At 53.0% G+C, this 23,392-nt stretch overlaps 2 protein-coding genes across 4 annotated transcripts in view; one reads left to right on the top strand and one right to left on the bottom strand.

The window, feature by feature from the left end:
* pomt2 (protein-O-mannosyltransferase 2) overlaps window positions 1-7,659 on the bottom strand; it is a 136,873-nt gene extending 129,214 nt beyond the window's left edge. Inside the window, exons 1-3 of the mRNA XM_070871355.1 lie at window positions 7,432-7,659; window positions 3,485-3,569; window positions 876-980 (exon numbers count right to left, since the gene is read on the bottom strand). Of these exons, the coding sequence (XP_070727456.1) occupies window positions 876-980; window positions 3,485-3,569; window positions 7,432-7,604 (363 nt within the window). The 5' untranslated portion in view covers window positions 7,605-7,659. The remainder of the gene's footprint in view (window positions 1-875; window positions 981-3,484; window positions 3,570-7,431) is intronic.
* Window positions 7,660-7,986: 327 nt separating this feature from the next.
* Window positions 7,987-23,392, top strand: part of syne3 (spectrin repeat containing, nuclear envelope family member 3) — a 125,249-nt gene continuing 109,843 nt past the window's right edge. For all 3 annotated transcript variants that reach the window (XM_070871359.1, XM_070871358.1, XM_070871357.1), the window contains exons 1-6: window positions 7,987-8,038; window positions 10,143-10,303; window positions 11,242-11,414; window positions 12,047-12,356; window positions 12,817-12,981; window positions 15,217-15,543. In XM_070871359.1, coding sequence (XP_070727460.1) covers window positions 10,157-10,303; window positions 11,242-11,414; window positions 12,047-12,356; window positions 12,817-12,981; window positions 15,217-15,543 — 1,122 coding nt within the window. In that variant the 5' untranslated portion in view covers window positions 7,987-8,038; window positions 10,143-10,156. The remainder of the gene's footprint in view (window positions 8,039-10,142; window positions 10,304-11,241; window positions 11,415-12,046; window positions 12,357-12,816; window positions 12,982-15,216; window positions 15,544-23,392) is intronic.

Genomic DNA, 23,392 nt, shown 5'->3' with positions numbered 1-23,392 from the left:
CTGATGTGGAATGCTAGCGTTTGTCCTCAGGCCAACTCTAAAGCTTCACTCCTGGAGTGTGAAGGCAGTACTTACAACAGAACTGTCCTCATCAATTATCTATCAGTACTTCAGTTTTGTCATCAAGCCTGCCTAAAAAAAGCAGATCCAAATCTTTACAATTAAGCAACAAAGATCATTATATGTGGGCCTGCCCCAACCAACATGTAGGATAAACAAATGTGGAAAATCAGCCAACTTCAACATTCTCACTGCAGTTTTGTTTCAGAACTTGCTTCAGGGAAATATCTGTGCACTGCACAGGTTCCTCAAATCAGTGTCTCATAGATATCTGTACAATGACTGGTGTCTCTCAATCCCTCTCCCTCAGGGAGATATCTGTACACTGACTGGTGTCTCTCAGTCCATCTCCCTCAGGGAGATATCTGTACACTGACTGGTGTCTCAGTCCCTCTCCCTTAGGGAGATATCTGTACATTGACTGGTGACTCTCAGTCCCTCTCCCTCAGGGAGATATCTGTACACAGACTGGTGTCTCTCAGTCCCTCTCCCTCAGGGAGATATCTGTACACTGACTGGTGTCTCCCAGTCCCCTCTCCCTCAGGGAGATATCTGTACACTGACTGGTGTCTCTCAGTCCCCTCTCCCTCAGGGAGATATCTGTACACTAACTGGTGTCTCTCAGTCCCTCTCCCTCAGGGAGATATCTGTACATTGACTGGTGTCTCTCAGTCCCTCTCCCTCTGAGATATCTGTACACTAACTGGTGTCTCTCAGTCCCCTATCTTGTAATGAGATAACCCTCCTGTGCTTCTTGAAACCATGTTATGAGGTAGATCACTATCCTGCCCATTTCGCCAGTTGACACATCTTACCGCTCTCATGCCGTAGTAGTGGTGCTGTTCATACTTGTCTCCGGGTTTTTTAAAGGGGAAGGTACCATCATATCCAGTCAGATATCCTGCTAATCCAATTAACATCTAGAAACAGAAAAGCAAAGAAACTGAATGGGGCAGAAGAGCAAACGTATCCCGGGAAACAGGTGAACAAATCATTGAAAGCAGCATCAGGTCAGCAACGCAATTAAAATAGTAACAAAGCACTGAGATTTATTTCTCGGGCTATAAAATTCTAATAGTGGTGAAGTAATGAGAGACTGTAATGTGAAGTATAGAGGGTTGGGGCCCAGGGGCAGCGCAGCAGAGCTGGTCTCCAGTTGTCTTGGCCTTGGTCCAGTGGCAAGGATTGATGAGCCCGTGTGGTGACTGGTGTGCAACGGCCACCCCACGTTAAAATAATCCACACACAGGCATCTTCCACCCCTTTACGATGTAACTCAGTGTAACACCTTGGTGTGAAGAGCATCATCCTCGTCACGAGGGACTGCCTCGTCGTAGGTCAAACCACGACCGTGAGACCCGAACTGTGTATAACTATAAAAAAGGACATCGAAGCACTGGAGAAGATGAAAAACAGATTCTCAAGGATGTTACCAGGACGGAGAGATTACAGCTATCAGGGACGATTGAACATGTTGGGGCTTTTTTCTTTAGCAAAGAGAAGACCTAGCGGTGACCGGATCGAGATATTTAAAAGTATGAATGAGTTGGACAGGGTAGATATGGAGAGAATGTTTCCACAAAGATGGGAGGAAAAGCAATGTGTGAGGAGGACACAAAAAATCTGCAAAAGGACATAGACAGGCTAAGTGAGTGGGCAAAAATTTGGCAGATGGAGTATAATGTTGGAAAGTGTGAGGTCATGCACTTTGGCAGAAAAAAATCAAAGAGCAAGTTATTATTTAATTGGAGAAAGATTGCAAAGTGCCGCAGTACAGCAGGACCTGGGGGGATTTGTGCATGAAACACAAAATGTTAGTATGCAGGTACAGCAAATGATCAGGAAGGCCAATGGTATCTTTGCCTTTAGTTCAAAGGGGATGAGTATAAAAGCAGGAAAGTCTTGCTACAGCTATACAGGGTATTGGTGAGGCCACACCTGGAATACTGCGTGCAGTTTTGGTTTCCATGTTTACGAAAGGATATACTTGCTTTGGAGGCAGTTCAGAGAAAGAACATAAGAACATAAGAATTAGGAACAGGAGTAGGCCATCTAGCCCCTCGAGCCTGCTCCGCCATTCAATAAGATCATGGCTGATCTGGCCGTGGACTCAGCTCCACTTACCCGCCCTCTCCCCGTAACCCTTAATTCCCTTATTGGTTAAAAATCTATCTATCTGTGACTTGAATACATTCAATGAGCTACCCTCAACTGCTTCCTTGGGCAGAGAATTCCACAGATTCACAACCCTCTGGGAGAAGAAATTCCTTCTCAACTCGGTTTTAAATTGGCTCCCCCGTATTTTGAGGCTGTGCCCCCTAGTTCTAGTCTCCCCGACCAGTGGAAACAACCTCTCTGTTCGATACAAATTCATGGGCTCGTCTGGGATTTGAACCCGGGACCTCTCACAAATTTCAATTAACAACCCCAAAGCGAGAATCATACCCCTACATCAACGAGCCAGCTGGTTCACTCAGTTGATTCCGGGGATGAGGGGATTGACTAATGAGGAAAGGTTGAGGAGGTTGGGCCTCTATTCATTGGAATTCAGAAGAATGAGAGGTGCTCTTATCGAAACGTATAAGATTATGAGGGGGCTTGATGGATGCAGAGAGGATGTTTCCACTGATGGGGGAGACTAGAACTAGAGGGCATGATCTTAGAATAAGGGGCCGCCCATTTAAAACAGAGATGAGGAGAAATTTCTTCTCTGAGGGTTGTAAATCTGTGGAATTCGCTGCCTCAGAGAGCTGTGGCAGCTGGGACATTGAATAAATTTAAGACAGAAATAGACAGTGTCTTAAACGATAAGGGGATAAGGGTTATGGGGAGCGGGCGGGGAAATGGAGCTGAGTCCATGATCAGATCAGCATCAGGCTCGAGGGGCCGTATGGCCTACTCCTGCTCCTATTTCTTATGATCTTATGAGAATCCAACACTAGTGGCCATAAATACAGGATAGTCACTAATAAATCCAACAGGGAATTGAGGAGAAATGTCTTCACTCAGAGACTGATTGGAATGTGAAACTCGCCACCACAGGAAGTTCTCGAGGGAAATAGCTTTCAGAAGGTAATAGAATGGTACTTGAGAGAAACGATCATTTGCTGAGAGGCTGAGATGAGGCAGAGGGAATGGGAGGGACTACTGTGGAGTATTCGCACCAGCACAGGCTCGTGGGGCCGAATGGCCCAATTCTGTGCTGTATATTCTGTGTGATACAAACTAAAAAAACAAATTGGACTTTTTCAAAAGATGCATGCGGCAGTAGATTGTCAAATAAATGGAGACACTTTACATATGCTCGACAGCACAGAAACAGGCCATTCGGCCCAAGCAGTTCCAAATCCACTTTTATCCCTTATTTATGTACAATCCACTCAGTGGCTTTATTTTAGTTCGTTATGTCTAGGAGAATCCATACCTTGCCGAGTGGAGGATGAACATCAAAGAAAAACGTTTGGTTGATGTAATAACTTCCCATTTTTCCAAAGTGAGTTTCATCCCAACTGCAAAGGAGGAAAAAATAATCAGGACACTGGATTTCAAAACTCCCATCGACATTCATCACAAGAGCAGCCGAGTGTAGCTCGTACATAAGGGGTAAAGGGACCGATTCACTCCGTCTGCTCCTGTACACCCAGTGTGTGTGTCTCAGTGTCCCCTGTACATGTACAGTACACAGGGTAAAGGGAACGATTCACTCCGTCTGCTCCTGTACACCCTGTGTGTCTCAGTGTCCCCTGTACATGTACAGTACACAGGGTAAAGGGAACAATTCACTCCGTCTGCTCCTGTACACCCTGTGTGTGTCTCAGTGTCCCCTGTACATGTACAGTACACAGGGTAAAGGGAACGATTCACTCCGTCTGCTCCTGTACACCCTGTGTGTCTCAGTGTCCCCTGTACATGTACAGTACACAGGGAAAAGGGAACAATTCACTCCCGTCTGGCACTGTACACCCTGTGTGTGTGTGTCAGTGTCCCCTGTACATGTACAGTACATGTACAGTACACAGGGTAAAGGGAACGATTCACTCCGTCTGCTCCTGTACACCCTGTGTGTGTGTCTCAGTGTCCCCTGTACATGTACAGTACACAGGGTAAAGGGAACGATTCACTCCCGTCTGGCACTGCACACCCTGTGTGTCTCAGTGTCCCCTGTACATGTACAGTACACAGGGTAAAGGGAACGATTCACTCCGTCTGCTCCTGTACACCCTGTGTGTGTGTCTCAGTGTCCCCTGCACATGTACAGTACACAGGGTAAAGGGAACGATTCACTCCGTCTGGCACTGTACACACCGTGTGTGTGTCTCAGTGTCCCCTGTACATGTACAGTACACAGGGTAAAGGGAAACGATTCACTCCGTCTGGCACTGTACACACCATGTGTGTGTCAGTGTCCCCTGTACATGTACAGTACACAGGGGGTAAAGGGACCGATTCACTCCGTCTGGCACTGTACATCATGTATGTGTGTCTCACTGCCCCCTGTACAGTACACAGGGGGTAAAGGGGAACGATTCACTCCTGTCTGGTACTATACACACCGTGTGTGTGTCAGTTCCCCCTGTACATGTACGGTACACAGCGGGTAAAGGAACCGATTCACTCCGTCTGGTACTGTACACCCCGTGTGTGTGTCTTACTGCCCCCTGTACATGTACAGTACACAGGGGGTAAAGGGGAACGATTCACTCCCGTCTGGTACTGCTCGGCCCATGAGTCCCATTCGCCCATCACCCCTGTGCTCGCTGACCTCCATTAGCATCCAGATAAGCAACGCCTCAATTTCAAAATTTTTGTCCTTGTTTTAAAATCCCTCCATGGCCTCATCTCTCCAATCTCCTCCAGCCTCACAACCGCCCAGCCCGCCATCCCCACCGAGATATCTCGACTTTTCTAATTCTGCCCTCTTGAACATTCCTTATTATAATCACTCAACCAACGGTGGCCGTGCCTTCAACTGCCTAGGCCCTAAGCTCTGAAATTCCCTGCCTAAACCTCTCCGCCTCTCTATCCTTCATTAACACGCTCCTTAAACCCACCTCTTTCACCAAGCTTTCCTGGCCAACTTCCTATCTTCCACCCTTCATAAACTTCAGCTCATCCACATCCTAACTCGCACCAAGTCCCATTCACCCCCGCACGCCTGTGCTCACTGACCTACATTGGCTCCCGATCCAGCAAAGCCTTGCTTTAAAATCCCTGCACGGCCTCACCCCTCCCTATCTCTTAAATCTCCTCCAGTCCCACAATCTTTCGAGATCTCTGCGCTCCTCCAATTCTGGCCTCATGTGCATTGCGTGCTGAGACCCGGCTTTTGCGATGCCTTCCCTGGTCCGTACCCGTCCCATACACACCGGACGGGCCCGACAGGCCGGAATTTCTGCCCCAATTATGACACTGCAGACAGCAGTACTAGATTGTGGTACTGGGATTGTAGTACTGGGATTGTAGACTGGGATTGTAGTACTGGGATTGTAGTACTGGGATTGTAGTACTGGGATTGTAGTACTGGGATTGTAGTACTGGGATTGTAGACTGGGATTATAGTACTGGGATTGTAGTACTGGGATTATAGTACTGGGATTATAGTACTGGGATTGTAGTACTGGGATTGTAGTACTGGGATTGTAGTACTGGGATTGTAGTACTGGGATTATAGTACTGGGATTATAGTACTGGGATTATAGTACTGGGATTGTAGTACTGGGATTGTAGTACTGGGATTGTAGACTGGGATTGTAGTACTGGGATTGTAGTACTGGGATTGTAGACTGGGATTGTAGTACTGGGATTGTAGTACTGGGATTGTAGACTGGGATTGTAGTACTGGGATTGTAGTACTGGGATTGTAGTACTGGGATTGTAGACTGGGATTATAGTACTGGGATTGTAGACTGGGATTGTAGTACTGGGATTGTAGTACTGGGATTGTAGTACTGGGATTGTAGTACTGGGATTGTAGTACTGGGATTGTAGACTGGGATTGTAGTACTGGGATTGTAGTACTGGGATTGTAGTACTGGGATTGTAGTACTGGGATTGTAGTACTGGGATTGTAGTACTGGGATTGTAGTACTGGGATTGTAGACTGGGATTGTAGTACTGGGATTGTAGTACTGGGATTGTAGACTGGGATTGTAGTACTGGGATTGTAGACTGGGATTGTAGACTGGGATTGTAGACTGGGATTGTAGACTGGGATTGTAGTACTGGGATTGTAGACTGGGATTATAGTACTGGGATTGTAGACTGGGATTGTAGTACTGGGATTGTAGTACTGGGATTGTAGTACTGGGATTGTAGTACTGGGATTGTAGACTGGGATTGTAGTACTGGGATTGTAGTACTGGGATTGTAGTACTGGGATTGTAGTACTGGGATTGTAGTACTGGGATTGTAGTACTGGGATTGTAGTACTGGGATTGTAGACTGGGATTGTAGTACTGGGATTGTAGTACTGGGATTGTAGACTGGGATTGTAGTACTGGGATTGTAGACTGGGATTGTAGACTGGGATTGTAGACTGGGATTGTAGACTGGGATTGTAGACTGGGATTGTAGACTGGGATTATACTCCACCAGATTCATGTCCCACATGTTAAAATACCCTCCCCACACCCAGCCCAGAAACACACTCCACCCCTTCCCCAACTCTCTCGCCCCTCACCCCCGTTGTCTCCCACTCCCCGGTGCTCGCCCCCTCCACTCTCTCCTCCCTCACACCCCTCCCCCCCAGCTCCCTCACACCCCCCCGGTGCCCGTCCCTCCCCCTCACACCCCCCGGCCCTCCCTCCTCCTCACCCCCCCCCGGCCCTCTCCCTCACACCCCCCGGCCCTCCCTCCCCCTCACAACCCCCGGTGCCCCTCCCCTCCCCCCGATGCCCCTCCCCCACACCCCCCGGCTCTCCCCCTCCCCCCTCTCTCCTCCCTCACACCCCTCCCCCCTCTTTCCTCCCTCACACCCCTCCCCCCTCTCTCCTCCCTCACAACCCTCCCCCCCCAGCTTCCTCACACCCCCCAGTGCCCCTCCCCTCCCACTCCCCGGTGCTCGCCCCCCCCACTCTCTCCTCCCTCACACCCCTCCCCCCCAGCTCCCTCACACCCCCCCGGTGGCCGTCCCTCCCCCTCACACCCCCCGGCCCTCCCTCCTCCTCACACCCCCCGATGCCCCTCCCCCACACCCCCCCGGTGCCCCTCCCCCACACCCCCCCGGCTCTCCCCCTCCCCCACACCCCCCCGGTGCCCCTCCCCCACACCCCCCCGGTGCCCCTCCCCCACACCCCCCCGGCTCTCCCCCTCCCCCACACCCCCCCCCGGTGTCCCTCCCCCACACCCCCCGGTGCCCCCCCACAGACCCACCACACATGCCGGGGCTCGGCCAGCCGGTAGAAGCGGCTGAGGAGGGAGAGTGCGGTGAGCAGCAGGAGGAGGCCGAGCGGTCCGAGGCCGCTATCCCAGGCCGGCAGCGCCCCGGCTCCCGGCTTCGGTTTGTCACGCAGGCTCCGCTCGGGCTGCCGCACGGTCAGGGGCATGGCGCCGGCTCCGGCTCCGGCTCCCGCCCGGCACAGGCCGCGTCTCCCAGGGCAACCCGAGCGCCGCACCGGGCATGCGCGCCGCCCCGTCGCGCCCCGCCGCTCGGTGATTGGCTCGGCCCGGCCCCGCCGCTCGGTGATTGGCTCGGCCCGACTCCGCCGCTCGGTGATTGGCTCGGCCCGGCCCCGCCGCTCGGTGATTGGCTCGGCCCGACTCCGCCGCTCGGTGATTGGCTCGGCCCGGCCCCGCCGCTCGGTGATTGGCTCGGCCCGGCCCCGCGGCTCGGTGATTGGCTCGGCCCGGCCCCGCCGCTCGGTGATTGGCCGCCCTGCCCCGCGCCGCTCCTGGCAGCCGTGTGATTGGCAGGCGGCGGACTGAGCTCGGCCGGGCGGGACTGTGGGCGCAGGAAGGCCGGAGAGAGGCGTCGGGCTGGGTGAGGCCGGGGCCCGGGGGGGGGATGGGTGAGAGGCTGTGGATGTTCCCCCCCCGGCCCGGGAGCATGTCCTGAGGCCGTCCCCTCTCCCTCTCCCCCCATCCCCCTTTCCCCCTCCCTCCCCCCCTCCCCCTCCCTCTCCATCTCCCCCTCCCCCTCCCCTCCCCCCCCCCCCCTCCCCCCCCCCCTCCCTCTCCCCCTCCCTCCCCCTCTCCCTCCCCCTCTCCCTCCCCCTCTCCCTCTCCCCCTCTCCCTGGGGGCGGTGTGGGGTCCTGCCCACCACACTGCCGGTAAACACGGCTCGCAATCCCTGGTCCTGGGGTGGGCCCCAGTGGACTGGAAAACCACAAATGTAACTCCCCTGTTTAACACAGGAGGCAGACAGAAAGCAGGAACTATGGAGCAGTGTAACCTCTGTGGTGGGACATGCTGGGGTCCGGGGGTCCGGGGTCTGTCCGGGGGCCGGGGTCTGTCTGGGGTCCGGGGTCTGTCTGGGGTCCGGGGGCGGGGTCTGTCTGGGGTCCGGGGTCTGTCCGGGATCCGGGGTCTGTCCGGGGGCCGGGGTCTGTCCGGGGTCTGTCTGGGGGCCGGGGTCTGTCTGGGGGCTGGGGGTCTGGGGTCCATTATTAAACAAGCAGCAGGACATTTGGAAAAGCAAAACTCGGTCGGGCAGAGCCAGCATGGTGCTCTGAAGGGGAATCGTGTTTGACAAATTTACTGGAATTCTTTGAGGATGTAACGAACAGGGTGGATAATGGGGAACCAGTGGATGTGGGGTGCCGCAGGGATCGGTGCTGGGACCCCAACTATTTACAATCTATATTAATGACTTGGATGAAGGGACCGAGTGTAATGTAACCAAGTTTGCTGACGATACAAAGATGGGTGGGAAAGCAAATTGTGAGGAGGACACAAAAAAATCTGCAAAGGGATATAGACAGGCTAAGTGAGTGGGCAAAAATTTGCCAGATGGAGTATAATGTGGGAAAATGTGAGGTTATCCACTTTGGCAGAAAAAATAGAAAAGCAAATTATAATTTAAATGGAGAAAAATTGCAAAGTGCTGCAGTACAGAGGGACCTGGGGGGCCTTGTGCATGAAACACAAAGAGTTAGTATGCAGGTACAGCAAGTGATCAGGAAGGCAAATGGAATGTTGGCCTTTATTGCAAGGGGGATAGAGTATAAAAGCAGAGAAGTCCTGCTGCAACAGTACAGGGTATTGGTGAGGCCACACCTGGAGTACTGCATACAGTTTTGGTCTCCTTATTTAAGGAAGGATATACTTGCATTGGAGGCTGTTCAGAGAAGGTTCACTCGGTTGATTCTGGAGATGAGGGGGTTGACTTATGAAGATAGATTGAGTAGGTTGGGCCTCTACTCATTGGGGTTCAGAAGAATGAGAGATGATCTTAACGAAACATATAAGATAATGAAGGGACTCGACAAGATGGATGCAAAGAGGATGTTTCCACTCACAGGGGAAACTAAAACTCGGGGACATAGTCTCAGAATCAGGGGCCGCCCATTTAAAACTGAGACAAGGAGGAATTTCTTCTCTGAGGGTTGTAAATCTGTGGAATTCTCTGCCCCAGAGAGCTGTGGAGGCTGGGTCATTGAATATATTTAAGGTGGAGATAGGCAGATTTTTCAGCGATAAAGAAGTAAAGGGTTATGGGGAGCGGGCGGGGAAGTGGAGCTGAGTCCATGATCAGATCAGCCATGATCTTATTAAATGGCGGAGCATGCTCGAGGGGCCAGGTGGCCGTCTCCTGCTCCTATTTCTTACAACTTATATACTCCACCCTACCAGAAACCATGTGATCTCCTGGAATTAACAATAAAACAGATTTTAAAAACCTGACAATCCCCCCTCCCCCCAGCCCCTGTACACACTCCCTGCCCCCTCCCCCACAACTCCTGTACAATCCTCCTCCCCCACCCCCCTCGCTCTTGGGTGCAGATCTGCCACAAAACCACCCGCAGGGCTACGGGGAAAGGGCGGGGGGGGGGTGGAGCCGGCACAGGCTCGACGGGCCGAATGGCCGCCTGTGCTGTACCCATTCTGATTCTATTCTGTGATTCTCTCCAATGTGTGTTTGCAGCTCCAGCCCTGGAGATGAGCCGTCAGGAGGCATCGGGAGAATTCCAAACATCCTGGGAAGAGGCTCAGCGCTGGATGCTGAGGATCCAGGAGAGACTGCAGGCCAGCGACAGTGTGCAGGGACCAAAGGCAGCTCTCGAGGCCAGGCTGAGGGAGACACAGGTAAGGAGAGATTGGGCAGGAGGAGGCTTTGCCCTGGTACACTCGCTGATGTGGTACACCATGCTGAGGGATCGGGGAGGGGGTGTACCAGGCTGGGAGATCGGGGAGGGGGGGGGGTGTACCAGGCTGGGAGATCGGGGGGTGTACCAGGCTGGGGGATCAGGGATGGGGGGGGGTGTACCAGGCTGGGAGATCGGGGGGTGTACCAGGCTGGGGGATCAGGGATTGGGGGGGGGTGTACCAGGCTGGGAGATCGGGGGGTGTACCAGGCTGGGGGATCAGGGATGGGGGGGGGTGTACCAGGCTGGGAGATCGGGGGGTGTACCAGGCTGGGGGATCAGGGATGGGGGGGGGTGTACCAGGCTGGGAGATCGGGGGGTGTACCAGGCTGGGGGTTCAGGGATGGGGGGGGGTGTACCAGGCTGGGGGATCAGGGATGGGGGGGGGTGTACCAGGCTGGGAGATCGGGGGGTGTACCAGGCTGGGGGATCAGGGATGGGGGGGGGTGTACCAGGCTGGGAGATCGGGGGGTGTACCAGGCTGGGGGATCAGGGATGGGGGGGGGTGTACCAGGCTGGGAGATCGGGGGGTGTACCAGGCTGGGGGATCAGGGATGGGGGGGGTGTACCAGGCTGGGAGATCGGGGGGTGTACCAGGCTGGGGGATCGGGGAGGGGGGGGGTGTACCAGGCTGAGGGATCAGGGAGGGGGGGGGTGTACCGGAGCTATGGACGGACTGTGTACGGGGGGGCGGGTGCGGGGGCTGGGGAAAAGATGTATTATCTATATTTAAATGGATGCAGTTTTCCGTGCCAACCCCCGAAGCTTTGTTGCCTTTTAATTATTATCTCATTGGTTGAAGCACAGTTAGTGTTGAATGTGATAGATTGGGAATGTTGCAGGGATTAACTGCAGTGACTGTGTTGTTCCGTGGGACAGGAGATCGCGGCGGAAGAGCCCGAGGGTAGGATCCGGCTGCAGGCGGTGCTGCTGAAGGCAGAGTCACTCCTGCAGGACAGTAATACCGAGGAGAAGCGGCAGATCCACACGGCACTGAAACAGATTAAATGTCTGTGGGAGGACACGAAGACCCACATGGTCCACTGTCACAGGTAGCAGCTCCTCACATCCCAGGGAAATCTTTCCATTGCCTGCCGATATCCCTGCTCATAATCCAAGAACGAGATGGCTCTGACTAACCCGAGGTGCACAACATCCAGCGGGGCGAGGGGGGGGGGGAGTCGACGCATGAGTGGGGGGAAGAATGGGAGGGCAGGGCTGATGGGGTGAGTGGGGAGGGATGGCTGAGGGACGATGGGACGAGTGGGGGGATGGGCGAGGGGGGGTGGGGGGGATGGGCGAGGGGTCATAGGGGGTGACGGGACGAGTGGGGGGATGGGCGAGGGGGGGACTGGGGGGATGGGCAAGGGGGATGGGGGGGATGGGCAAGGGGTCACGGGGAGGGGGTCACGGGACGAGTGGGGGGATGGGTGAGGGGGGGACTGGGGGGGTGGGCGAGGGGTCATAGTGGGTGAGGGGACGGGAGGGGTGATGGGACGAGTGGGGGGATGGGCGAGGGGGGGGTGGGTGATGGGGGTAAGGGGACGGGGGGGTGACGGGACGAGTGGGGGGATGGGCGAGGGGGCTGGGGGGGATGGGCGAGGGGACGTGGAGGAGAGATGGGCGAGGGAGGCTGGGGGTGTGGGGGACTTGGATTAATGGGGATTTCTCTGTCTTTTCCCAGTCGGATCGAGTGGGTGTTGCTGCACTGGTCGGAGTATTTGCGGGCGAGGGAGGATTATTTTATTTGGTTGCTGAGTTTGAAGCAGAAGCTGGAGCCCGACCTTGAGTCACAGCTGGGTCTAAAGGAGAAGAAGTTGCAGTTAAACCATCACAGGATCGTGCTCAGTAACATCTCCAACCAGGCAGCTCTGCTACAACGACTCATCCAGGAATCAGCGTCGTTATTCGCCAAAACCCAAGATGGAACGCTGAGTGAGGAAGCTCAGCACAAATTAAAGGCTGATCATGAAGAACTTGAGATAAAATCAAAGGTTCAACACACGATTCTTCCCTGCACCCCCCCCAGTCCCTGCCCCTGCCCCCAGTCCCTGCCCCCCCCCAGTCCCTGCGCCCCCCCCCCCCCAGTCCCTGCCCCCTTCCCCCCCAGTCCCTGCCCCCCCCAGTCCCTGCGCCCCCCTCCCCCCCAGTCCCTGCCCCCCTCCCCCCCCGGTCCCTGCCCCCCTCCCCCCCCGGTCCCTGCCACCCTCCCCCCCCGGTCCCCGCGCCCCCGGTCCCCCAGTCCCCGCGCCCCCAGTCCCCGCGCCCCCAGTCCCCGCGCCCCCCAGTTCCCGCGCCCCCCAGTCCCCGCGCCCCCCCCTGTCCCTGCTCCTCCCCGAGTGCCCCCCGCCCAGGTCCACATGCGCGCACACAGCGGGGAGCAGGACAGCAGCAATTGAATGAACCAAATCCTGCACAATTTTTGAGATTTCATATCTGGTTTCCATGTTTCAGGAGAAGGTGGCGATTTTGGAAGCAATTGTACAGGAGCATCAGGAATACTCTGACAATCAGGAGAAATTCCAAAACTGGCTGACCTGCATGAAGGAAAAATATAACAATTGCAGCACGTGCAAGGACAGCGATGATCGTGTGGAGGTCACACTCCGAGAGCTGAGGGTAAATGATGCTTTCAAACAGATTACCATCGAACGGGGAGAAATACTGGCGATTCTCTGGGGGCAGGATTAGACCTTTCTCCCCAGACCCTGGAGTGGATTCCAACCCCAGTGGAGTTTTTTCAACTGCAAGGTGTCAATCCAGTCCTAAATATGTCAGGTCAGCAGTGCAAAGCCTGACCGACACATTGGCATTGCCCTGAGAGATGAACAAGGGATGGACAGGATCAGGCCCGCTGACTGAATCCAGCCGACTCTCCTTACCTGGGCACGCATGAGGACTGAGCACTTGGGTGAGGTACCACAGGCACCCTCTGCCTTTGTAACAGTCAGCCATTCACTGGTCGATGAAAGCAAATATGGCGTCTTTTTAAAAATAGTTAAACCTCCACTGAATTGAGAATTCGGTAGCTTTTCTTACGATGTGCATGACATTGGCATGGCAGCATTTACTGCCCATCTCTGCTTGCCCTGAGGGGGATAAGGCAACAGGAGGAGACCATTCAACCCCTTGAGCCGAATTTGTGATGGGACAGTGTAGAGGGAGCTTTACTCTGTATCTAACCCCCTGTACCTGCCCTGGGAGTGTTTGATCGGACAGTGTAGAGGGAGCTTTACTCTGTATCTAACCCCGTGCTGTACCTGCCCTGGGAGTGTTTGATGGGACAGTGTAGAGGGAGCTTTACTCTGTATCTAACCCCCTGTACCTGCCCTGGGAGTGTTTGATGGGACAGTGTAGAGGGAGCTTTACTCTGTATCTAACCCCGTGTACCTGCCCTGGGAGTGTTTGATGGGACAGTGTAGAGAGAGCTTTACTCTGTATCTAACCCCCCTGTACCTGCCCTGTGAGTGTTTGATGGGACAGTGTAGAGGGAGCTTTACTCTGTATCTAACCCCCCTGTACCTGTCCTGGGAGTGTTTGATGGGACAGTGTAGAGGGAGCTTTACTCTGTATCTAACCCCGTGCTGTACCTGCCCTGGGAGTGTTTGATGGGACAGTGTAGAGAGAGCTTTACTCTGTATCTAACCCGTGCTGTACCTGCCCTGGGAGTGTTTGATGGGGCAGTGTAGAGGGAGCTTTACTCTGTATCTAACCCCCTGTATCTGCCCTGTGAGTGTTTGATGGGACAGTGTAGTGGGAGCTTTACTCTGTATCTAACCCCGTGCTGTACCTGCCCTGGGAGTGTTTGATGGACAGTGTAGAGGGAGCTTTACTCTGTATCTTACCCCCTGTACCTGCCCCGGGAGTGTTTGATGGGACAGTGTAGTGGGAGCTTTACCCTGTATCTAACCCCCTGTACCTGCCCTGGGAATGTTTGATGGGACAGTGTAGAGGGAGCTTTACTCTGTATCTAGCCCCGTGCTGTACCTGCCCTGGGAGTATTTAATGGGACAGTGTAGAGGGAGCTTTACTCTATCTAACCCCCTGTACCTGCCCTGGGAGTGTTTGATGGGACAGTGTAGAGGGAGCTTTACTCTGTATCTAACCCCCTGTACCTGCCCTGGGAGTGTTTGATGGGACAGTGTAGAGGGAGCTTTACTCTGTATCTAACCCCCTGTACCTGCCCTGGGAGTGTTTGATGGGACAGTGTAGTGGGAGCTTTACTCTGCATCTAACCCCCTGTACCTGCCCTGGGAGTGTTTGATGGGACAGTGTAGAGGGAGCTTTACTCTGTATCTAACCCCCTGTACCTGCCCTGGGAGTGTTTGATGGGACAGTGTAGAGGGAGCTTTACTCTGTATCTAACCCCGTGTACCTGCCCTGGGAGTGTTTGATGGGACAGTGTAGTGGGCACAAGGGTGAGTGAAGGGCGCAGGTGCGGGGGGGACGGTGATGTGCACGGGGCGGAGTTTGTGGAGGGGGCAGTATGTGGGCTGGAGTACGCTGTGGCAGAGCTCTGAGTGGGAGTGTGCCCTTAATCTGCGAGTGCAGGGTATGAGCTGCAGCCCCCAAACTCTGACACCTCAGATACTTTCTTTCGACAGATGAGAAGGAATTTCTTCACTGAATCTGCCCCAGAGGGCTGTAGATGCTGCGTCTCCGAATATATTCAAGGTTGAGATCGACAGATTTTTGGAGTCTATGGGGATCGGGCGGGAAAGTGGAGTTGAGGTCGATGATCAGCCTTGATGTTATTGAATGGCGGAGCAGGTTCGAGGGGCCGAATGGCCGACTGCTGCTCCGATTTGTTATGTCTTATTTAACCTAAACTAAGCTTTGTTTCTCCATTCGCAGGAGCTGGACGCTGCAGTTGGCAGCAAGGAGGGTGAACTGGGCAATCTGCAGACCCAGGCCAAGGCTGTCATACAGAACACATCTCCCATGGGTGCTGAGCGCATCACCAGAGACCTGGAGGAACTGAGGAAAGACTGGCAGGATCTGAGACTAAGGTGTCAGCAGGATCAGGGGCCACTGGAACTTGCACTCCAGGCCTTGCTGGATTCCCGGTCCAGGGCTCAGCAACTGGCGAGAGAAGTGGCTGAGTTACAAGACCACTTACGGAGCCTGGATCTCGAGCCTACAGATGCAAATGAGCTGGAAACTGCACTGCGTAAATGTCTGGTAAGTTGTGTAACAAGAGCATGGGTCCGGGCTTTGGTTGTAAGGCGGGGTCCGGGACTGGTGGAGGCGCAGGGCGTCGGGTGGAGGTGTCGAGTGTCCGGGGCTCGGGGTGGGTGCAGGGCTCGGGTGGGGTGTAGGGGGTGGGGCCTCGGTTGATGGGGGAGCAGTGTGTCCGGGGCTCAGGGGTGGGGTGTAGGGGGTGGGGCCTCGGTTGTGGGGGAGCAGAGTGTCCGGGGCTCGGGGTGGGGTGTAGGGGGTGGGGCCTCGGTTGTGGGGGAGCAGAGTGTCCGGGGCTTTGGGTGGGTGCAGGGCTCGGGTGGGGTGTAGGGGCTGGGGCCTCGGTTAATGGGGGGCAGAGTATCCAGGGCTCAGGGGTGCGTACAGTGGGGGGTTGTGGGCTCGGTAGTTGGGGTCTGAGGCTGACCAGACTGTTCACAACCTCGCCGACCTATTTGACGCTGAGCTTCCAACCCCATATCCGTCACTAACACCACCAATTTCTATCTCCGTAACATCATCCGTCTCCACCCCTGCCTCAGCTCATCGTCTGCAGAAACCCTCATCCGTGCCTTCATCAACTCCAAACTCGACTGTTCCAACACACTCCTGGCCGGCCCCCGACATTCTACCTTCCGTAAACTTGAACTCCTCCAAAGCTCTGCTCCCTGTAATCTAACTCGCGCCAAGTCCCGCTCACCCATCACCCCTTTTGCTTGCTGACCAACATTGACTCCCAGTTAAACAACCTCTCAATTTTAAAATTCTCCTCTTTGTTTTCAAATCACGCTATGATCTCGCCCCTCTTGGCCCCACCAGCGCCGATCCTTGTAGTAACCCATGAGCAATAGCCTGCCAACCTGAAAATGATCCATTTATCCCCACTGTCTGCTTTCTGTCCATTAACCAATCCTCAACCATTGCTAATATATCGCCCCCGATCCCACGTGCCCTAATTTTGTGGAATAAAATGCTTTCTGAAAGTCCAAATATACAACATCCACTGGTTCCCCTTTGTTTGCCTGCGAATTAAAATCTCTCAAATCTCCAACGGATATGTCAAACATGATTTCCCTTTCACCATGTTGACTTTGCCCAAACATAAGAACATAAGAATTAGGAACAGGAGCAGGCCATTCGGCCCCTCGAGCCTGCTCCGCCATTCAATAAGATCATAGCTGATCTGATCATGGACTCAGCTCCACTTCCCCGCCCACTCCCCATAACCCTTTACTCCCTTATCATTTAAGAAACCGTCTATTTCTATCTTAAATTTATTCAATGTCCCAGCTTCCACAGTTCTCTGAGGCAGCGAATTCCACAGATTTACAACCCTCTGAAAAAATAAATTTCTCCTCATCTCAGTTTTAAATGGGTGGCCCCTTATTCTAAGATCATGCCCTCTAGTTCTAGTCTCCCCTATCAGTGGAAACATCTTCTCTGCATCCACCCTGTCAAGCCCCCCCATGATCTTATACGTTTCGATAAGATCACCTCTCATTCTTATGAATTCCAATGAGTAGAGGCCCAACCTACTCAACCTATCCTCATAAGTGAACTCTCTCATCCCTGGAATCAACCTAGTGAACCTTCTCTGAACTGCCTCCAAAGCAAGTATATCCTTTTGTAAATATGGAAACCAAAACTGCACGCAGTACTCCAGGTGTGGCCTCACCAATACTCTGTATAACTGTCACAAGACTTCCCTGCTTTTATACTCCATCCCCTTTGCAATAAAGGCCAAGATACCATTGACCTTCCTGATCACTTGCTGTACCTGCATACTAACCTTTTGTGTTTCATGCACAAGTCCCCCCAGGTCCCGCTGTACTGCAGCACTTTGCAATCTTTCTCCATTTAAATAATAACTTGCTCTTTGATTTTTTTTTCTGCCGAAGTGCCTAACCTCACACTTTCCCACATTATACACCACCTGTAGCCACATCCCTAATAATCCTGATATTTCCCCGATGTCTCTCGCTAGTTTACTCTCGTATTCTATTTTCCCTTTCTTCAACAATTTCTTGGTTCTCCTTTGCTGAATTCTTAAAATCCTCCCAATACTCAGGCTTACTATTCTTTTTGTCAACATTATAAGCCTCTTCCTAACTTAGAGATAGTATTCGAAGGGTCATCAACCTGAAACGTTAACTCTGTTTCTCTCTACAGATGCTGCCTGACCCGCTGAGATTTCCAGCATTTTATATACTATCTCTAACTTCTCTCGTTAGCCACGGTTGGGCCATTTTTCCTGTGTGGTTTTTATCCCTAAGGGAATGTATGTTCTTTCCGAATTGTGAATTATTTCTTTAAATGATTACAATATATCTACCGTCATATCTTTTAATCTCGTTTCCCTAACTTGCGCCTCAGACCAATAGTTTGCTTCGCTCATATTTAACTAAATTATTCTCAAACTCAATATAAAATTCTATTATATTGTGATCACTCTTCCCCAGAGGCTCCTTTACTACAAGATTATTAATTAGCGCTGTCTCATTGCACAATACTAGTGCTAACATAGCCTGTTCCCTCGTTGGTTCCTCAACATACTGATCTAGAAAACTTAATCTTGAATGAATGATCTTCCAAATTTGGTTTGCCCTATCTATATGAACATGATTACTGTATTACCCTTGTTACATGCTCCTCTAATTTCCTGAGTTATACTATGCCCAACAGTTACATCTACTGTCAGAGAGCCTAAAAACAACTCCCACCACTAATTTCTGCACCTTGTGTCTTCGCTCCATCCAAATTGGTTCTACATCTTGATTTTCTAAGCTAAGATCCTTTCTCTATCATGTCTTCATCCCATCTTTTATAATCAGGGCTTTCCCATTTTGCCTATCTCTTCTAAAACTCAAGTATCCTGGAATATATAGTTCCCAACCCTGGTCACTCTGGAGCCACACCTCCGTAGTGGCTATTCGATCATACCCATTTATTTCTATCTGTGCTATTAATTCACCTATTGTGTTGCGAATGCTTTGCACATTCAGATATCATCTTCTTCGGCAATCCCTCGGAGTCGAGGATGACTTGCTTCCAGCCTAAAATGAGTTCTAAGGTGACTGATGAGTCCAATGCGGTCTCTGTTACAGGTGGGGCAGACGGTGGTTGGAGGGACGGGTGGGTGGGGTGATTGGGTTGCCGTACGCTCCTTCCACTGTTTGTGCTTGACTTCCGCGTGTTCCCGGTGAAGAGACTCGAGGTGTTCGGTGCCTTCCCGGATGCTTCTCCTCCACTTTGGCCGGTCTTGGGCCAGGGATTCCCGAGAGTTGGTGGGGGTGTTAGATTTTTTCAAGGAGGCTTTGAGGATGTCCTTGAAATGTTTTCTCTGCCCTCCTGGGGGTCGCCTGCTGTGACGTAGCTCGGGAGTGTTCGGGAGTTTAGTATCGGGCATGTGGATGCTGTGGCCTGTCCAGCGGAGCTGATCAAGCTTGGTCAATGCCTTGATGTTGGCCTGAGAGAGAACGCTGACGGTGCGTCTATCCTGCCAATGGATTTGCAGGATTTTGCGGAGGCAGCGTTGGTGGTACTTCTCCAATGCTTTGAGGTGCCTACTGTACATAGTCCATTTCTCTGAGGCATATAGGAGGGCGGGTATCACTCTGCTCTGTAGACAATGAGCTTGGTGCTGGATTTGAGATCCTGGCCTTCGAACACACTTCCTCAGGAGGCCGAAGGCTGCACTGGCACACTTGGAACGTGGTGTTGGTCTTCGTCATCAATGTCTTTCTTTGCTGATAATAGGCTCCCAAGGTATGGGAAGTAGTCCACATTGTCCACGGTCTCGTCATGGATCTTGATAACTGGGGGGCAGTACTGTGTGGTGGGGGCAGGTTGGTAGAGGACCTTTGTCTTACTGATGTTCAATGTGAAGCCCAGACTCTCGTACGCCTCAGTGAAGGTGTCAACGATGGTTTGGAGTTCGGACTCTGTGTGCACAAACGCAAGTGTCCTCTGCATATTGTAATTCAATGTCAGAGGTTGGAGCCATTCGGAGTAGATTAACTCCACTCCAGCGGGGAGCTTGTTAAAGCTGAGATGAAGCATTGCAGCGAGGAAGGTTGAGAAGAGCGTTGGTACGATAACACAGCCTTGCTTGACCCCGGTCTGCACTTGTATTGGGTCTGTGGTGGATCCATTGGTAAGAATCATGGCTTGCGTGTCATCATGAAGCAGGCAGAGGATGGTGACGACATTTTTGATGCCGGCCAAATTTTAGAAGAGCACTCCATAATCCCTCACAGTTGACAGTCGAAGGCCTTTGTGAGGTCAAAGAAAGCCAAGTACAAGGGTTGGTGCTGTTGGATACTGGGCAGGGCTTGTGCTGAGATGGTGGCGGGTAGCATGCTGTGGGATGGAGTCGAGAACTCTCGCGTCAGAGACAGAGTCTTGGTTAAGGACATCCTCAAAGTGCTTCTTCCAGTGGACCCTGACTGCCTCTCCATTCTTGGTCTTCAGTGCAATAGGACCTTGAGTGCTTGGGCCGCAGGTGGTCTTGACACCGTTAAAAAATCCTTGCATGTCGTGGTTGTCGACCAGCTGCTGGATCTCCTGCACTTTTTCCACCCACCATCTGTTCTTTAGTTTTTTTGTTGGACCTCGGCCATCAATTGTCTGTAGGTCTGCTTTCTCTCTCTCTCGAGTTGTGGAGTTGTTTCCATTTCAGAAATGCCCTGCATTTGCGGTTTATTAGCTCCTGATCATTCTCATCGGATCAGTCTTGGTGTTTTCTGGTGGAGTGACCAAGAGTCTCTTTGCATGTGCTGATTATGGTGGAGCACTCAAAGACCCTGCATTCAGTTATAGTGCCTTTTAACTTTAACCTTTTTCTATTTTCCCTGATTTCTCGCCTCCACAGTCTCTAACTTGTCCTACTGTTTGTCCGACATCCCGTACTGGATGAGCAGAAATTTCCTCCATCTATATATTGTGAAGAGCGAAGCCATTGTGTTCGGTCCTCGCCACATACTCCGTTGCCTTGCCACCGACTCCATCCCTCTCTCTCTGAGGCCGAACCAGACTGTTGGCAATCTTGCTGTTGTATTTGATGAACCTCCGACCACATATCCGTGCCATCGCTCGGGCCACCGATTTCCACCTTCGTGCACCGCCCCACTTCACCCACTCAGCTCATCATCTGCCGAACAGGCATCCTGGCCGACCTCCCGACTTCTACCCTCCATCAACTTCAGCTCATCCAAAACTCGCATCGAGTCCCGCTCACCCATCACCACCTGTGCTCGCTGCCCCGTGTCCTAACTCGCACCCAGTCCCACTCACCCATCACCCCCTGTGCCCTGTCTCGCACCAAGTCCCGCTCACCCATCACCCCCTGTGCTCGCTGCCCCGTGTCCTAACTCGCATCGAGTCCCGCTCACCCATCACCACCTGTGCTCGCTGCCCCGTGTCCTAACTCGCACCAAGTCCCGCTCACCCATCACCCCCCGTGTTCGCTGCCCCGTGTCCGAACTCGCGGCAAGTCCCACTTACCCATCACCCCCTGTGCCCTGTCTCGCACCAAGTCCCACTCACCCATCACCCCCTGTGCTCGCTGCCCCATGTCCTAACTCGCATCGAGTCCCGCTCACCCATCACCCCCTGTGCTCGCTGCCCCGTGTCCTAACTCGCATCGAGTCCCGCTCACCCATCACCCCCTGTGCTCACTGCCCCGTGTCCTAACTCGCATCGAGTCCCGCTCACCCATCACCCCCTGTGCCCTGTCTCGCACCAAGTCCCACTCACCCATCACCACCTGTGCTCGCTGCCCCGTGTCCTAACTCGCATCGAGTCCCACTCACCCATCACCCCCTGTGCCCTGTCTCGCACCAAGTCCCGCTCACCCATCACCCCCTGTGCCCTGTCTCGCACCAAGTCCCGCTCACCCATCACCCCCTGTGCTCTGTCTCGCACCAAGTCCCGCTCACCCATCACCCCCCGTGTTCGCTGCCCCGTGTCCGAACTCGCGGCAAGTCCCACTTACCCATCACCCCCTGTGCTCACTGCCCCGTGTCCTAACTTGCATCGAGTCCCGCTCACCCATCACACCTGTCCTGTGCTCGCTGATCTACATTGGCTCCTGGTTAAACAACGCCTCAATTTTAAAATTTTCATCCTTGTTTTCAAATTCCTCCATAGCCTCACCCCTCCCTATCTCTGTAAACTCCAATTCTGGCCTCTTGCCAATCCTCGATTTTAATCCACCGTTGGCGGCCGAGCCTTCAGCTCCCTTGGCCACAAGCTCTGGAATGTCCTTCCCTAAACGTCTCCAATTCGCTTTCCTTCTTTAGGATGCTCCTTAAAACACAGCTCTTTGATCCATTTGCAGAATGGATAGCTAGCTGGCTTCAAGACAGAAAGCAGAGAGTCGGGGTAAAGGGCAGCTATTCACAGGGGCAAAAGGTGGGTCGTGGTGTTCCACAGGGATCAGTGCTGGGACCACTGTTGTTCACAATAAACGATTTATATAAACGATTTAGACTTTGGAATCAAAAATACAATTTCTAAATTTGCGGATGACACCACATTGGGAGATAGTCAATACTGAGGGGGACTGCAACACATTACAGGGGGACATTAATAAATTTGCAGAATGGGCATAAAATGGGAAAATGTTCAACACATAAATGTGCGATATTGTATTTTGGTAGGAAGAATAGGGAGGTGACTTATTACTGGGAGGGTGTGAGTCTGGGTGGGGTAGAGGAACAAAGGGATCTCGGATACAAATACACAAATCACTAAACGTTGTGACACAGGTTAACACGGCCATAAAAAGCAACCCAAGCTCTAGGGTTTATTTCTAGAGGGATAGAATTGAAAAGTCGGGAAGTTATGCTAAACCTGTATCGAACCTTGGTTAGACCACCCTTAGAGTACTGTGTACAGTTCTGGTCGCCATATTATAAAAAGGATCTCCGCGTATTGTAGTTCGATGACAGAGGATGGGATGACCTTGGACCTGGCCTGGAGGCGACGAAGGTTGAACAGGTTCCCACTGGTTCTATAGTTTAGTTCCACTCCAGCGGGGAGCTTGTCGAGGGTGAGATGGAGCATTGCAGTGAGGAAGAGCGTTGGTGCGATGATGCAGCCCTGCTTGACCCCGAATACCTCCTTGGTGGGGCCCTGCTTGACAACGATCCCCTTGGTGGGGCCGAATACCTCCTTGGTGGGGCCCTGCTTGACAACGATCTCCTTGGTGGGGCCGAATACCTCCTTGGTGGGGCCCTGCTTGACAACGATCTCCTTGGTGGGGCCGAATACCTCCTTGGTGGGGCCGAATACCTCCTTGGCGGGGCCCTGCTTGACAACGATCTCCTTGGTGGGGCCGAATACCTCCTTGGCGGGGCCCTGCTTGGCAACGATCTCCTTGGCAGGGCCGGACGGTCCGAACAGTTCTTCAGCAGGAATTCTTCCCCCCGCCCCCTCCCCCCGGCTTTCTGGGCTCGGCTGTTTCCGGATTCATGACGTCAGAAAACAATTTGAAAATCCGGAAAAACCCTGAATCCGGAATGGCCTCGGTCCCAAGGGTTCCGGATGTTGGATGCTCGAGCTGGATATATAAATGAGCTGCACTTGGGTACAGGGAGATAGGGAATACAACTTGGCAAAATAGTGACCAGGATATTAGCGGACTTCAAGGGAACATGGTGAACTTGGCAGACACGTGGCAGATGCAATTTAATGTGGATAACTGAAGTGGTGCAATTTGGGAGGAGCAACATGGAGAGGCAATATAATCCAAAAGGTACTGTTTTGAGGGGGAATCTGGAGAGGCATACTCACAAATCCTCGAAGGTGGCAGAGCAAGTTGGTGAAGAAAGTGTTTGGGCTGCTTGACTTT

This window comes from Pristiophorus japonicus, unplaced genomic scaffold, assembly GCF_044704955.1.
Source record: "Pristiophorus japonicus isolate sPriJap1 unplaced genomic scaffold, sPriJap1.hap1 HAP1_SCAFFOLD_246, whole genome shotgun sequence".
Classification (NCBI taxonomy): domain Eukaryota; kingdom Metazoa; phylum Chordata; class Chondrichthyes; family Pristiophoridae; genus Pristiophorus; species Pristiophorus japonicus.
This window is presented reverse-complemented; position numbering and strand designations above follow the sequence as displayed.